This window comes from Amia ocellicauda, chromosome 20 (assembly GCF_036373705.1).
Source record: "Amia ocellicauda isolate fAmiCal2 chromosome 20, fAmiCal2.hap1, whole genome shotgun sequence".
NCBI classification, from domain to species: Eukaryota; Metazoa; Chordata; class Actinopteri; order Amiiformes; family Amiidae; genus Amia; species Amia ocellicauda.
The window spans coordinates 11,113,552-11,128,313 of record NC_089869.1 but is presented as its reverse complement, the minus strand read 5'-3'; the positions used below and the strand labels follow the sequence as shown (position 1 = coordinate 11,128,313).

Sequence of the window (14,762 nt, the reverse complement as noted above, 5' to 3'; positions counted from 1 at the left end):
GAGATTGACGGGTCATTCAGAAGTACTTAAGATACAAGATCTCTAGCATGTTTTTAAGGTTGACCGGCTTACCCCAGAACACAGGCTTATTTCTTCCATGTAACTAGAAAAGAAAAAATAAATTAAGCTGTTTTTCCCCCCCTGTGCTTCAAAAGAAGAAGAAGAAAAAATCACATCAGTTAATTAGTCCAGACCTTTTGAATGGCCAGCTCCACATATGGAGTGCCAGAGCGGTGATTACCTCCCCTGGCACGTGGATGTCGCACTTTGGTCCAGTGCCCTACTTTTGTTTCCCCAAACACTCGCTTTTGTGTGCCTACATTGTAAACCCCCGACTGGAAAGAAGCAGAAAGAGAGAGAAAAAGACAGAAGCTGTACTTGATCGGTATTTAACTGTAACACCTCTCTTATGAAAGTGTACCACGGTCATGTGAACATATGGTCCCCTGCGTTTTAACATACATGTGCTGTGGTTTGTGGTCTTTTTCCTTGCTTTGTATCATGGCTTACTCTGCCTTTACCATGGTTTTGCTTTCCTATTTTTCCATGTTAACATTTCTTATTCTATGTTTTTCTTGTGGTTTTCCCATTGTAAGCTACAGACAATTTTGTTTTTGAGATATGCAAGAGAACCATAATACTACTACACATTATTATTATTATATCAATATAACAATAATAATCAGCCCACTGCAGGTGGGAGTGTTTGTGCACAAGTGGGGCACCAATCTATGAATTAAAGCTCAATATTCAATAGGTAGTGTTGCAAAGGGGGCAGGGACAGGATCTAAGCCTGTGCAGCCGACCCTCCCCATGTTGAAATGGATGTAGAAATATACATGTGTGTGGATGAATGTGCATAGCAGAAGGATGCAACACTGATGCACTTGAGCTCTGCATGCATGCTGCTGCCACCGCCTGTGTGAGTGAGCGAGTGAGCGAGTGAGTGCGTGTGTGTGTGTGTGTGTGTGTGTGTGTGTGTGTGAGGCTGCTTAACTCCCAGCATCGTACAGCTGTGGTTCACACACATACACACACACGTTGTGGAGTGCAGATAACTTTTGATTGCCGAGCAGCAGGGAAGGACTGTGTTGTTCAGTGGTTGCTGCTGCTGCTGCTGCTGCTGCTGCTGCTGCTGTTGGTGCTTGTCTACCTTATTCTGAGTGACACTTGTGTAGAAGGTGAAGGGTCCTGGTATCAACACACCAAACCAGCCCAGGTCAGATTTGATTTGATTTTGCTTTTTTCTTCCTCTGTGGAGCTGGGGGTCCGTCTGTGCGTGTGTGTATGTGTGTGTGTGTACGCGTGCTACTACTGTTGGACAATGAACATCCTGCAGTCTGTACGAAGGGGCATCTCCTGTCCACCGCGAGACCCCAACTGTACTCGAATCGTGGAGACCCTGTCCGCCTGGAATGACACCGAAGTCAACGCCTACAAACTGGTGGATCTTCCGCCACTTGCGACTACGGTGAGTGCTTTGTCTTTTTCTCCTTGTTTACACTTACTGCTTAATCATCTATAGACATTGAAATAAAGAAAAGTGTCATCCCTGCAGTGTAGCATTGAAAGATAGGCTTCTTTGTCGAATTTAAACCTCCTGTAGTGAAATCCTGGTTGTGTGGAACGGTAGTTTTGCTTACTGTGAGTGCAGGACCAGGGAAATAGCCGGTCAGGCTGAACACATTGAAAGAGGGTCCCTCCGCTCTGGTCGTAGTGACGGTATAGATGCCTGTATTTGTGAATGAAAGATTTTGGAGGCTTTGTCTATGGCTAAGAATGAAATGGCGTGGCAGGGAGGGATAGGTAACGTGTTATCCCAAGAAAGACAAATGCTTTACTATGACAAAACACCCTTTTTTTTTTTTCTTTTTTTTTTTAAGAAATTGGGCTCTGAAATGTGCAACCTGTTTCTAGAGTACTTTTTACATGTACTTTACTCTTTACTGAGTGTCACTTTTGTGAAGTATCTGTATTAATGTTTATATACCCCATACAGTGAGTAAAAGTGGAATTACTCTTTAAGTGTTTCATGTATATGTGTATGTATGTATACATATATGCAAACACACATATGTACTATGTATATATAACATCTTAATATGTGCAGCATCTAAAATTTTTCTGATATTTTAAATATTTTGTAATACTTACAATTCCTTGACTATTTTATACATTTTATTAGGCTGAAATGTGAAGTGTATACTACCAATTGCTGTATATATCCTAGCAATACACTCAAGTAATAGAAAGCAATATGACAGTTGGAATGTGTTTCTCTGTCTGTTGGACTAGATACATACATGCCTCCGATTCATGTGAGGCAATTTGCCAATGAAGGGGTTGTTTTTCAGAATGAAAATTACTCGACACACACACATCAAGGCTAAAGCTTTATTATTTCAATCAGTGAATTGCAGAGCAGGTCTTGTCAATTCCCCAGTCTTGACTACATAGAAATGCAATTAGAAGGAGTGTTTCAGTCGAGTGAAAATAAGAAGAGAGCAATCATCCCAAAATGTGGTGGCAGGTGATTAGCACTGTGCTGACACAACCCGATGTACTGCTCCCATTGTGGGGATTGAAGAGTTGAGTTTATAAGAAACAACCAAAGAGAACCAAAACAAAAATGGCCAAACATATCTAGATATTTTTTCTTTACCGCCAGTGTGGAGTGTGGCTCTCCACATAATATTCACAGCCAGTGTATGGGTGTGTGTGTGTATGTATATTATATTTCTTGTCTAAATTTAAAATCATCATTACCAGCCATTTAAAAGAATGCTAATGGTGATTTCTAATTCTTATGATAGAGTGAAAGTTTTTTTATTTTTAAATGAACAGATAACTGCTAGAAGTTAATCTGAAGTGACAATTACATTTCTGTGCCGCAGCTCTCTAATTTGCCTCCTGACTCACTAGTGCTTTACAGAGAGACCTTCTTAACTGAAGCTGCTCCAGACCTGTATCTCCTGTCAGCTCATCCTGAACGTATAGACAGCCATGCGTGCCAGGAACTGCCTTTCTGCTTCGCTGCTTAGTGTGCTTTTCACAGAAACCGCATTTGTTGAGATGCAACAACAAACACACACAAATATGTTTGAAATCAGAGGGGCAGCTTAGTGGAAATAGTGAGAGAGCAGAAGCAACATTTCAACAAAAAGTGCTTGTGATCTGATATTCGGCAGTAAGCAGTTTCAATTCATGCTGTGCTGGTGACAACAGTCAAAAACGTTTGGAAAGCAGAGAGGTGAATAGTAGGTCTAGCTAGGTGATTTTTCAGTGGATGGTTAAAGATGGTCACAGATCATAATGTGTATGGACTCCCAATTGTACCAGTATCTATTTCAATTGTGAATATTCCTGTTAGGAAAATAAATTCACCTCTTTTATGAAGCATGATTACGTTTGGGTCAAGTCATCATTACAGGTAAATTAAATTAAATTTGAAAGGTACAGTAACAATTCAAACAAGAACCAGTCTTTCACTATTTAAAAAAATTCATCCCCAATATTGAGTTTGCACAGTGCAACATTATAAATTGATTACACGATCGATTATCAGGCATTGGATTTTGTATCTGCAGTATTTTCCGACACATATTTTTCTCGGCTTTGCCACTTGATGGAGCACTTTGCGCTTCCCTTCGTGAGACTCACACAGGTACAGCAGCCTGCATGTTTCGCTGCAACTGAAGATCTGTTTCGCCTGCAGGCAGCGTCGGCTGTACCCTGCCGGCCTGAGATTTCTTGGGTTTGCATTTCCGAGAGTTTACAGCAGGTCCCAGGGATTGCAGCAGCACATCTTGCTATTTCCCTCCAGATGCTGCATAGTGTACCGTCTGTGCAATTTCCCCCTGCTGTCTGCACTCGACCTTTTTAACCTAGCCTGTGTGTGTGTGTGTATGTGGTGCCATCTGTGTATAATTCTCTATGTTAAAATGTATCAATCACACTACTTGACTGTGAGTCCCCCACCTTATACTCGATTGCTAAGAATCATGCTAAGAATACAAGATCATGCTAAGAATAGTAGTAATCTGAGGCAATCCCAGTAAAACGCACACGATCATCAACTCTACTAATTTAATCCGTGGCAGTGCCAGCACAGAAGCCAACTGTCAACTATATGGCTATGATTCCCAGTTGAATGGGTACAGATGCCCGTTGCAATCTATGCTGGTATAATCCCACATGGGGATCGGGATGGGCACAGTTCGACTATATTGTAATTTGTGCCATGACGTGTACATACAAAACATTAAGAGACCACTTAACATTGATTTCTGAACTTGGAGTGGTTTTTCCAGAGCTGTAGAGCGAGAGCAGTTACTTAAATGCAGGAGTTTGTACCGTGCCTGTTGTTGATTACCACATCAATCTGGCCTTACTATATATTAAAAAATCTCTAAATGCTGCTACTGTCGTTTACCCTTGTGCTTATGTTATTCAGATTCCTCGCACCGTAAAACATGAACTTTGGACAACACTACGATATTGTCTGCAGTTGTGGCAAAATATCAAGAAGGCATTTGATTTTCTTAGCTCATGCTTTGTTTTCTCTCAGTGTATCTTTATCTTCGGATGCAGGCCACGCATTCTGCCCAAAAAATGATGTTCACCGATGCTTTCCAGAGAGAGGTATTTCTGGCATCATCGCTGTTTCAGAGCTGAAGAAATATGTGCTATACCATGAGCAGCTTGCTATGTAAAGGCAATCTCTGTTGATTCAAAACTGCAGACAACTTTAGTGTGGGGTGAAGATCAATGTGCATGTATTACCCTAAATGTTCAATGAGTTCAGAGCAGCTACATTCAGCACAACATCAAAGAGTGTGCTTTTGAACACAAGTGACAGGGAACCTCATGGGGGGAAATGGGTGGATTAAAATAGGTATTTGTTATATTAAACATATTCTCCCTTATCTCTGTAGCAAAATGTATTGATTTTTAATGTGGGCTGTGCAGTTGTTATTCTCTGTCCTTTGGGATGGGTTGCACAGTTTATGTGGCATCTAATCTTTGCTCAACAGACGGTACGAGGGTCAAATACCCTATATTCCCACAGCACTCTCTGCTCATGCAAGGAATTGGATGAAGTGAAACTGTGGCTGCTGTCGTTCCAGTAATGTACACAGCAGTGTTTCCTCTGTAGTGTTTCTTTGAACCTGGCAATCTCGGTCTACTGTAAAGCTACCAAACAGCCTCCAGCATCCCAGGGACACACATGGCCAGCAACACGTTTAAAGTTTCTCCTCAGCTGGTGACGATACAATGGTATACTATTGGAGTCCAAATCAATATATTTGTAATCATTCTTAGTTGCTTTCTTTGTTTTTAGTGTCGGGACATTGTTGCCGTCTCGCGTAACTGTCCTTGTTAATTAATGAAACCTAATTAGGTCTAACATTCCCTAATCAAGTAAGCAATGATGATGCGTTTTCCATTCCCTGAAACTAATGTGCTATGAATGCACCTTATAACTTATTAGACACGCAGAATTGAGGACAATGTTGGGTGACTGATAATGAATTCACAGAAGCTGAACTAATAGCGGAAATAATTAGAAAAGTAAGAAGAGCAATTATAATAAAATAAAAAGACATCAAGATAACTTTCCCATAGGAATTCCATAGGAGTCTATTGTATTGTCCTGCTGCTTAGCAGTATTTATGCAAAGTATAAAACCCAGTAGTATACAGTATACAGTCATAACTGCCTTTAAACTGCTATGCTTATAATGAGTTGCTTTGAACAGCTAGTGCCAGTCAGAGTTCATTTTTCTTTGGCACATTCTTTTAATGACACTTCTCAAGTTTAAAATTATTTAATTTGGCATGCAGAGAGGCTCAAAGCTGCCCCGCTGTAATCAGTTCTCGTGTAATTCCTCACAGGAGGGATTTTGGCGATGGTAGAATCGCTGCCATCAGTTTCAATTACAGATACAAATCCCTTTATTCTCCTGGGGAAACACAACAAGCTGGTTTATGTAGTTTTTTAACATGCAGGGGAGGTGGAAAAATATATGTATTTGGAGACGCACACAGTTGGAGGATTTATTGCATCTTTTAAAACAAATTCTAGATATGTATCTGATAATGCCGTTAAATAGGACTGTGGGTTTCCAGGGCCAGGCTTTGGAAATGGACCTTTCTAAAGCCACACCCACTAGCTGAATATGTATGAGTATGGAAACTTATTTTATCAAAAGTAATAGGATAGCAAAAAAATCCCCTAGAAAAAAGAACCAAAGCACAGGCTAGAATATTCTATCACCGAAAACTAGCAAAATACACACATACATGCGATCCAAAATTTTGAATGTTGAATCCAAATACAGTACTAGGTACAACATATATACATATGGTGGCTATAGGAAGTACTGACCCCCCTTGGCCTTTTCCACATTTCGATGTGTTGCAAACTGAAATTTGTATGCATTTAAATGAGATTTTTCTGCCTTTGAGTCACACAACCGACTTGACACTTCCAATATGGGAACAAATGGGTTAGGGGGTTTGTGTTGTCTCTGGAGTAGGTTGTGTAAATCAAAGGTAATGAAAACCCATTTAAATGCACCAAGATTTCAAGTTGTAACAGGACAAAATGTGAAAAAGTCCAAGGGGGGTGAACACATCCTATACCCACTGAATACATAATCAGGCTTCAAAAAATAAGTTGTGAAAAAAGTGAACTAGAAATTGGCTTCCAAGGCATCACTGAAACATAAGCGGTACTGCAGTGTGTTGGAAATGAAGCAGACTGATCCTGCCACATTGTACTGGGGGATTGTCTGTGGGGGCTGGTTAACACCCACCCACCCAGCATCGCAGCTAGGGAGACATGGGGGAGCCAGGGAGAGATAGATCCATTTACAGATACAGGGAGAGACCAAAGGAGAGTAATTATGAATCACCTAGGAAACCTTTTAGTGCTGAAAATACCAGGATACTGACTGAGCTCATACCTTGTTAAATGTATTTGTGAAATAATACAATATCCAATATTCAGGTGCGATCCAGCAGGGTTTCATTAGATGTTTGAATTTACTTTGTATTTTTTTCCCCACTGGGAATGAAGTGTGCCTGTTGGTTAATGATACCAGGTTTTGAATAATGATGATGATAATAATAATCATCACGATCATAATCATAATAATTTTAAAAGATGATAATCTTAATTTTACATACAATAATGTGCTTTAAAGATGAAAGTGATTTAATTATAACAGATGTAGTAAATGAAGCAGAAAGGAATTTCAAAATGTTGATTTGCTGGTGTGTTCAATTCATTTTATGTGAGTGTGTATCTCTAGTCCCTTCCAGTCAATAAATCTGCACAGGCTGACATATACAATACCAAGCGCTTGGCAGTTTTACCCTGAGGTAAAATCCAATTCATATAATTATCATCAATAAACTAACTGAATATATATTGTTATATATACCACCTCTGCTCAGATTTGCACCATCTCTAGGGTATGCCTCTGGGAGCTCGCTATAAGGATTTATTATGACATCACCAACCACCAGCTCATACACCATTTGTTTATAGTTCACAGGTCGATCAATAACAAGCAGAGACCAAGGAATATGCCAATCACTCATGAGCTCACATTTCTGAACATAAATCTGCAAGACAAATACGCCATTGATTTGTATTTTATTTTAGTTAGAATTCATGTAGGCTGCCAAGTACCTCATGCAATTCCAATAGATGAAAAACTGTTCTGAAGAAAAACGTTGTGGGGCCATTTGATTTCTCATCACGTGACACTCGTTTCTGTTTACCAGCAAATTATTTACATACATTTGAGATCTGTATTATGGGGGGGGAGTCTCAAAAGCCATGATTGTGTTAAACCCTGACCTCTACAAAGACTTACACATTACTTCTCTGTGGCACTGGGGATGCAATATTGAAATTCCTATTCCCACCTTCATTTAGGTAACACTTATTAGATAATGCTGTGAACTAGTTCCATAAGGATGTCATTATCAAAAGCCAAGGATCGTGGACTCTTTATACAAGAAAATATATTAAATACATTAAAAAAGTGAATTTTCCACAATGTATATGAAGACCAATATGATTTTCAAAAGTATTCACACCTTTTAATTGACTGAAACGTTTCATAAAATCAGTATTGTCCTTTTAACTATACTTGTCAATGAGAACTTTTCAAAAGTGTTTGAACATTGATCTGGCACAATTGTCAAGTGTCTAAACGTCTGATTGGCACTCACATGGGTCAAGTGAGGAGTGAATGCGACTGCAACCATATATGCACACATATATAGATCTGACATGAAGAAATTAAGTGGTGTTTCCAAGCAGAGTTTCAAAGCTCGGCTACATACAGGCTACCAATCCTGGCCTACAGGATTTCACTGGTTTTGGCGCCAAGACTTCTGCCAACCAAGACCCTCTCTCTAACAAGCCAGGTTTTATGATTGTAAGGATAAACACACTCAGTGGTTTCAGATTTAGCTAGGGTAGCTGTTCGTGAAATCCACAATCAGATTCACTTGCTGCTTTTTTCTTTTCCTCTGGGAAATTACCCATTGGGTTGTGTTCTCCCTTTGCATTCTGGAAAGAATAGAAGCTGCATTTCATTTTAATTTTAACCAATCCAAATCAATACACCTTTCTCATATCACAATAGTAAGACACCCAGAGGTGAAATTGGTTCAGTTTTTATTGCGTGGGCTAGGAAAACACCTTACACCTCTTTGGGTGGGAATGTAGCACCCCTTGACCGTCAACCCTGGACCATGTACAGATTAAAACATAGCCATTTCAAATGAACTTCCCTTACACAGAATTACATACATCAGTACATGATAGATGAGCTGCAGCAATCACTAATTATATGATTGAGACATTCTGGCTGTATATGTAACATGTAGAAACATACTTACTTTAACTTAATCTTCTACCAAAGCCTCACATTATCGACTCCTATGTGAGAATGTCTGGAATAACAAACACAGGTACGCTGCCAAATTTCTGGTCTGTCACTCTGAAACGCTTCGGAGATCAGCATCAATGAGACAGACTGGAACTGAAAATGTTTTCCCCGTGTTTGTTATCAAGGCCCTGCAAAAAAAAGCATAGGTCTTCGGGGAAAATGATTTTGCAACCACTTATCTCTGCACATCAGGGCCTGATGTGATAATCTCACAGATACTTCATCAGGACTACCTGTTTTTTGGCCTTTATGCTGCGTTTTCACACCTTTACTTGTTACATGCCATCTGGTGCAAACAGACCTTTCTCTCCACTGGCAGATGCAGCTAAAGCCTCGAGTTATTTCCCAATGGGTTACATCAGGGGATTTTCAGACCAGGCTGTGTTTGTTTTGTATAAACAGAAGGTGAATGAATGCAATTGTACGGCAAGAGTTCTTCTTAGGCAAACATGGCCTGTTTGGTCTCTAATCCCCATGTTTGTCTCACAGTAGAGAATGATAGGGTCCCAGGAAGATAAGATCAGGAATCGAGTGTCACATTTACCACAGAGCGATTAACTCAGCAGATAAATTGGCAGTGTATCTGTATGGGATGTAGCAGACATTCACAGCCAAGGAAATCATAAGGTGTGCTCAAGTATTTTGGAAAGTAAACATTACATACTTATAATATTTCATCTTTACCACAAAACGATTCAATCAGCAAGCTGTTATTTGTATTTATTATTTGATACTCCAGATATTGTTTTGTTTTTTCTCATCTAGGACTAGAATTTAAGGTGCAGATGAAATGGAAAGATAATTCCCTTTTCCACTTTGTATAAAAAAAGCTCTTATTGAAGGCTACCATCTATTGAAGTTCCTGTTAAAAATACATTAAGAAGTCCTGATTTTATAAGGTTGTGCTCTCCCCATCTCCAATTTGGACACATTTATTTATTTTTCAGTTGGTAATAAGTTCAAAGTCTATTTAATTAAATCTGCCTCGCAGTCTTGGCAAACTGAGACAAAATGAGGAAATGTCCAATCAACCTAAATGAAAGCCAGCCATTGATTATGGGACCAATCACATTGGCAGAGGAAGCACGGCTATGGAGAACCTGAGACTGCCTGCCTCACTCACAAGATTACTAGTTACGATAACGACAAGCAATTATTGCAGCGGCGAAGCAGAAACCGAGAAACTCTCCTAATTAGCGCAGATCAAGTTTGTAACGGCAGGAGTGACGAAGGAAAAGAAAGTGTGTTGAAGCAGCTTCCATCGTGTGCTCGGTGGCATTTGGTTACAGTTCAAGACTGCAGATCGCCTCGTTCCCCACCTTCTCTCAGGATTACCCAATAGCTCTCGCCAGCTGCATCCACTGCACTGTGTGTTGTTTGGGGCATGTTGCTCCAGTTTTGCAGGCCATGAAAATAGGTTACTGGTAAATTACGTCTGTAGGATTAATTGAAATAGACAGCACATTTATAAAAAAAGAGGAGGAAACAAAACCCAAACCACAGCATTTCCTTTTAATTAGAAACCCGAGACTTATTTTTAATTATTCATCAACATTATTCAAATGTATACGTTTGTGTGTGTGTGTGTGAGAGAGCACAATAAAGCCATCGTTTTCCTGCTTAGTCTGCTAAATGTTTTTTTTTTTTTTAATGTGTTTTTTATTAAGAAAACTGAACAATTTTTAATGCTGTAAATGTGACCAAATGCCGTGTGTGAGACAATCTTTATGACGTGGAATGTCTAAACTGTACAGACCCTTTTATTTGCTAGCTGCAGGTTACACATTTCACACAATCTCCATTCTTAAGCTGGTACCACCATCACAACTTTTTTTGCTTGGATCATTCTTCATCCATTTCAGCATTAATACAAATACAGAGCTCCCCTCATGTTCAGATGAGAAACTCTGACACACTTTATGTATGGTACAACACCAAGCACAACATGAAGTAGGCACAAACACCACAGCAGCCAGTACCTTTACCTTGTGTATTGTTAGGATCCTGAAGTACATGCTCATGCAGAAACCATGGGATTGTGTGAAATGTATTGTCTGCTATTGAAACAAACATGCACACACACATTTTATATAGTTAAAATAGTAATGCACGTTTTTGAATATATGCCGATGATGCAGTTGCAGAAGTGGAATAAGTTTTGCCCTGGTGCGAAAACTGGAGAAAATATTACTAAAAGTCTTCAGGATTTAACTGAGGGCTCTAGCACTTTTTCTGTTTGCTTTTTTTAAGTTCTGATGCTAGTGCTATGCTTCCTTAGCTTTGTTCGAATCATCTGCACGATAAAACTAAACCTTTTCTTTGTGCGAAATGTGCAGACAGAAAGGAGAGTACATGCGAAGAAACTGAAAGTGGCTGCAAAAAGTTTCTAGTGCCCTTCAGAAAACAAAAGAACCCACATTCTTTGATGTCTTATGTGCGGTTATATATTTTTATTTTCATAATGAGACAACTTTTTATTTCTAAAGCCTTTCATTAGGAAAACAAAGAAGAAAACAGAATGGGTAAGCTATTCTATGCAGTGTCCCTTCCTGGCTGTATACTATTCATAAAATAATTCCAGGAATGAGTGTGTGCCTGATATTGGTGTATTTACTCACGTTGTCCATGGCTGCCACACACCTGCAGTACGTGCTCCCCCCTCAGTCTGCCAGAGTGGCTCGACCTGTCAACCTAGCCTATGTGATGCTATTCACCTGGGGAATTGGCATCGGGAGTCCGAAGCTTTCCAGGGGCTTGTTGTTTGATTAGTTTGGACACGAGTACCAATCAATTCGCTAATAAATATGGATGGAATACAAGGAAGGTGATGTTGCAAATTGACGTTGCCAGCTCACAGACCAGTATGGATTAGCTGGATTATGCTCAATTGAATCTGCGCATCATTTTTGAGCTCACATACCAAAAAGTATGTTTTTTTTTTAAATCTGAATTTCCCTATGATCCTGTGTTTCCAAGGGATCATTCAACAGAAGGAATCTCTGAATCCTGTAATTGCTAATCCCCTCAAAGGCCTTTTCATTTAAAGCTGGGGTGGCTAACCGTGCTCCTGGAGGGCCACAGTGCCGACAGGTTATTGTTTTATCCAGAGCGTTAACTTTTTAACTGAAACAACTTAATTAGTCCACATTTCCATGCATTCAAGGGATTTAGTGATTTGGTGATTTAGAAACCTGGAAAACGGGTCCAGGAACAGGGCTGGCAGCCCCTGAGTCTTCAGATCATTTGAACACTTCACAGGGCTCAGTCAGTTAATTTGATGTCAACACGATAAGCCCCGCTAACACACACACCACGCTTCTGCTACGGAAATTGTGTATCTCATGGGCTCCTTTGTCCAGTGAATGGTAGAAATATAATCTGAAATGACTTAACTATTCAGATATGTTGTTCACATGACCCAATCTATATAACCCAGGGAAATATAGGAGAGAGAGACATTCATATATTTTCAGTTTTCAATGGTTTGCAGTGTTTCCTGCAGTTGGTTACAGCCAGTGTGATGCAGTTCATAACAGAGGTGTGTCGAGCCAAGAAGCCGAAGGATGTCTTTCTCAAACTGCTTTCAGAGCTTTGCTCGCAGTATTGAAACATAAAAAGCTTTTCTTTCGTAATTTCACTGCAGCTTTACATAACCTTTTTCTTCTCCACTGTCCTCAGACCTTTCATAAAACTCCACCCTGATCAAAATGGACTTTTCTGTTTCGTAACTGCTCAGACAGACTCTTCAAGAATGTCTACTGCAGCAAATTTGTCAATAAAAAGTTTTTTCCCTATACCAGAGATCCTTAAGCTAGCTTCCTCACATAGAAAATACCCCAATTTACCTTACATGGCACCTCTCTCAAGACCTCTGAAAAGTGCCACAGGGCAAAGCTCTCGGGGTATAAATGGATGAATGTAGGACTTGAATTAATCTGAAATTCTATTTCAATTTCAATCATGTTTTAAATGCCATTACTTCAGTTTCAGAAGGACACTTAAAACTAAGATGTTGCCAACTGAAAAAAGAAATGAAAATATTAGAACTGTGTGTTGGGCCCAATTAAATGCGTTTCAGTAGAATCTTTTGAAGAGTGTTCCCGATCGACATTAAAACCCGTTCATATGCTAATGCCATCTATCTGTTGATGTTTAATGATTTAATCAGGATACATTTCTTTGGAGGTAAGGAGAGGTCATCATGTCTAATTGTGAGTAACTGTTTTTGGATATTGGTTTCATAATGTGGCCATTTATGATCCTTCTTTTGCCCTGCTTTGTCACTCTTATATGACGGGATTTAGAGAGGAAATTACATGGGAAAGAAAGCTTTTCTTGTAATTTTCCTTTCACAGGAGCTTCACAGTCTGTTCTTACAATCTGCAGCCTCCGTAAATATTAATTTCTCAAAGAGCAGAATGACAATAGTGTTCCTAGCATGAGTTATTCCATAGGCGTGCATAGGAGGCTGTGCATGTATTCAAGGGTGTAAGGTAGTGTGGAAATACCATCTGTATTTTACTAACTCTAGGTAGTGTTTATATGAATCTTGGATATGCTACCAAACAGCATCCATTGGATTTACCTTGAAGGGGTTGTTTTAGATCCTTGCCTGAAACTACTGATTTTCTCACAGAAAATGCCTCTATTTCTCAATGAAACAGCACCTCAGCTGCTCTCCAACCGTTCACATGAGAGATACAATCTTTGCTTTGCTTCAGCTGGAAGCAGTGCACAACAGAGTAGCTCATTCCTCAAAAAGGCCACCTCAGTCTCATATCCTCCAGATTTGAAGTCAGGAAGTGCAGCTTATCCCACTCTTATCAGATGCAGGGTTATCCCCTGGCATGAGGGGAAACTTGTGCTCTGTCCAAAGCACGGAGGTCCAGTAAGTCACTACAGGGGGAAACGAATCCCATGGTTGATTGAACAACAGTCTCGTGGTCAGTCTGTCCTCCAGGAAGAGATATTGGACCATTGCATCTTCAGCTGACATTGCTATTCAGGATAATTTCAATGCACAATGAAACTGTTACACTAAGCCAAAAGGGTGATGATCACATATCTGTTTTACCATGCTAAATGATGATATTTTTTATAATGTCCTAAAGGTATTGTGTGTAGAGTCCTGCCGGGTCAATATAAGCACAGCCAGAAATAGGGCAGTGTCCACATTACTTCAGGGACATTGATATACATGTCTGTCATCTGCATAAATGTCCTATTGATGTCCCATATGGCAATGAAATAAATCTATATGAAAAAATAGGTAATGCAAGGATAGATTGTACTTTATATATATATATAAACCGATCAGCCATAACATTATGACCACTGACAGGTGAAGTGAATAACACTGATAATCTCGTTATCATGGCACCTGTCAGTGGGTGGGATATATTAGGCAGCAAGTGAACATTTTGTCCTCAAAGTTGATGTGTTAGAAGCAGGAAAAATGGGCAAGTGTGAGGATCTGAGCGACTTTGACAAGGGCCACACTGTGATGGCTAGACGACTGGGTCAGAGCATCTCCAAAACTGCAGCTCTTGTGGGCTGTTCCCGGTCTGCAGTGGTCAGTACCTATCAAAAGTGTCCAAGGAAGGAAAAGCAGTGAACCGGCGACAGGGTCATGGGCGGCCAAGGCTCATTGATGCACGTGGGGAGCGAAGGCTGGCCCATGTGGTCCAATCCAACAGACGAGCTATTGTAGCTCAAATTGCTGAAAAAGTGAATGCTGGTCTGATAGAAAGGTGTCAGAACACACAGTGCATCGCAGTTTGTTGCGTATGGG

At 40.0% G+C, this 14,762-nt stretch overlaps 1 protein-coding gene across 1 annotated transcript in view; it reads left to right on the top strand.

Moving 5' to 3' along the window:
• Positions 1–882: 882 nt before the first annotated feature.
• The window catches only part of opn4a (opsin 4a (melanopsin)), a 48,755-nt gene continuing 34,875 nt past the window's right edge, over positions 883–14,762 (top strand). The window contains exon 1 of the mRNA XM_066693211.1: positions 883–1,471. Within this exon, the coding sequence (XP_066549308.1) occupies positions 1,325–1,471 (147 nt within the window). The 5' untranslated portion in view covers positions 883–1,324. The remainder of the gene's footprint in view (positions 1,472–14,762) is intronic.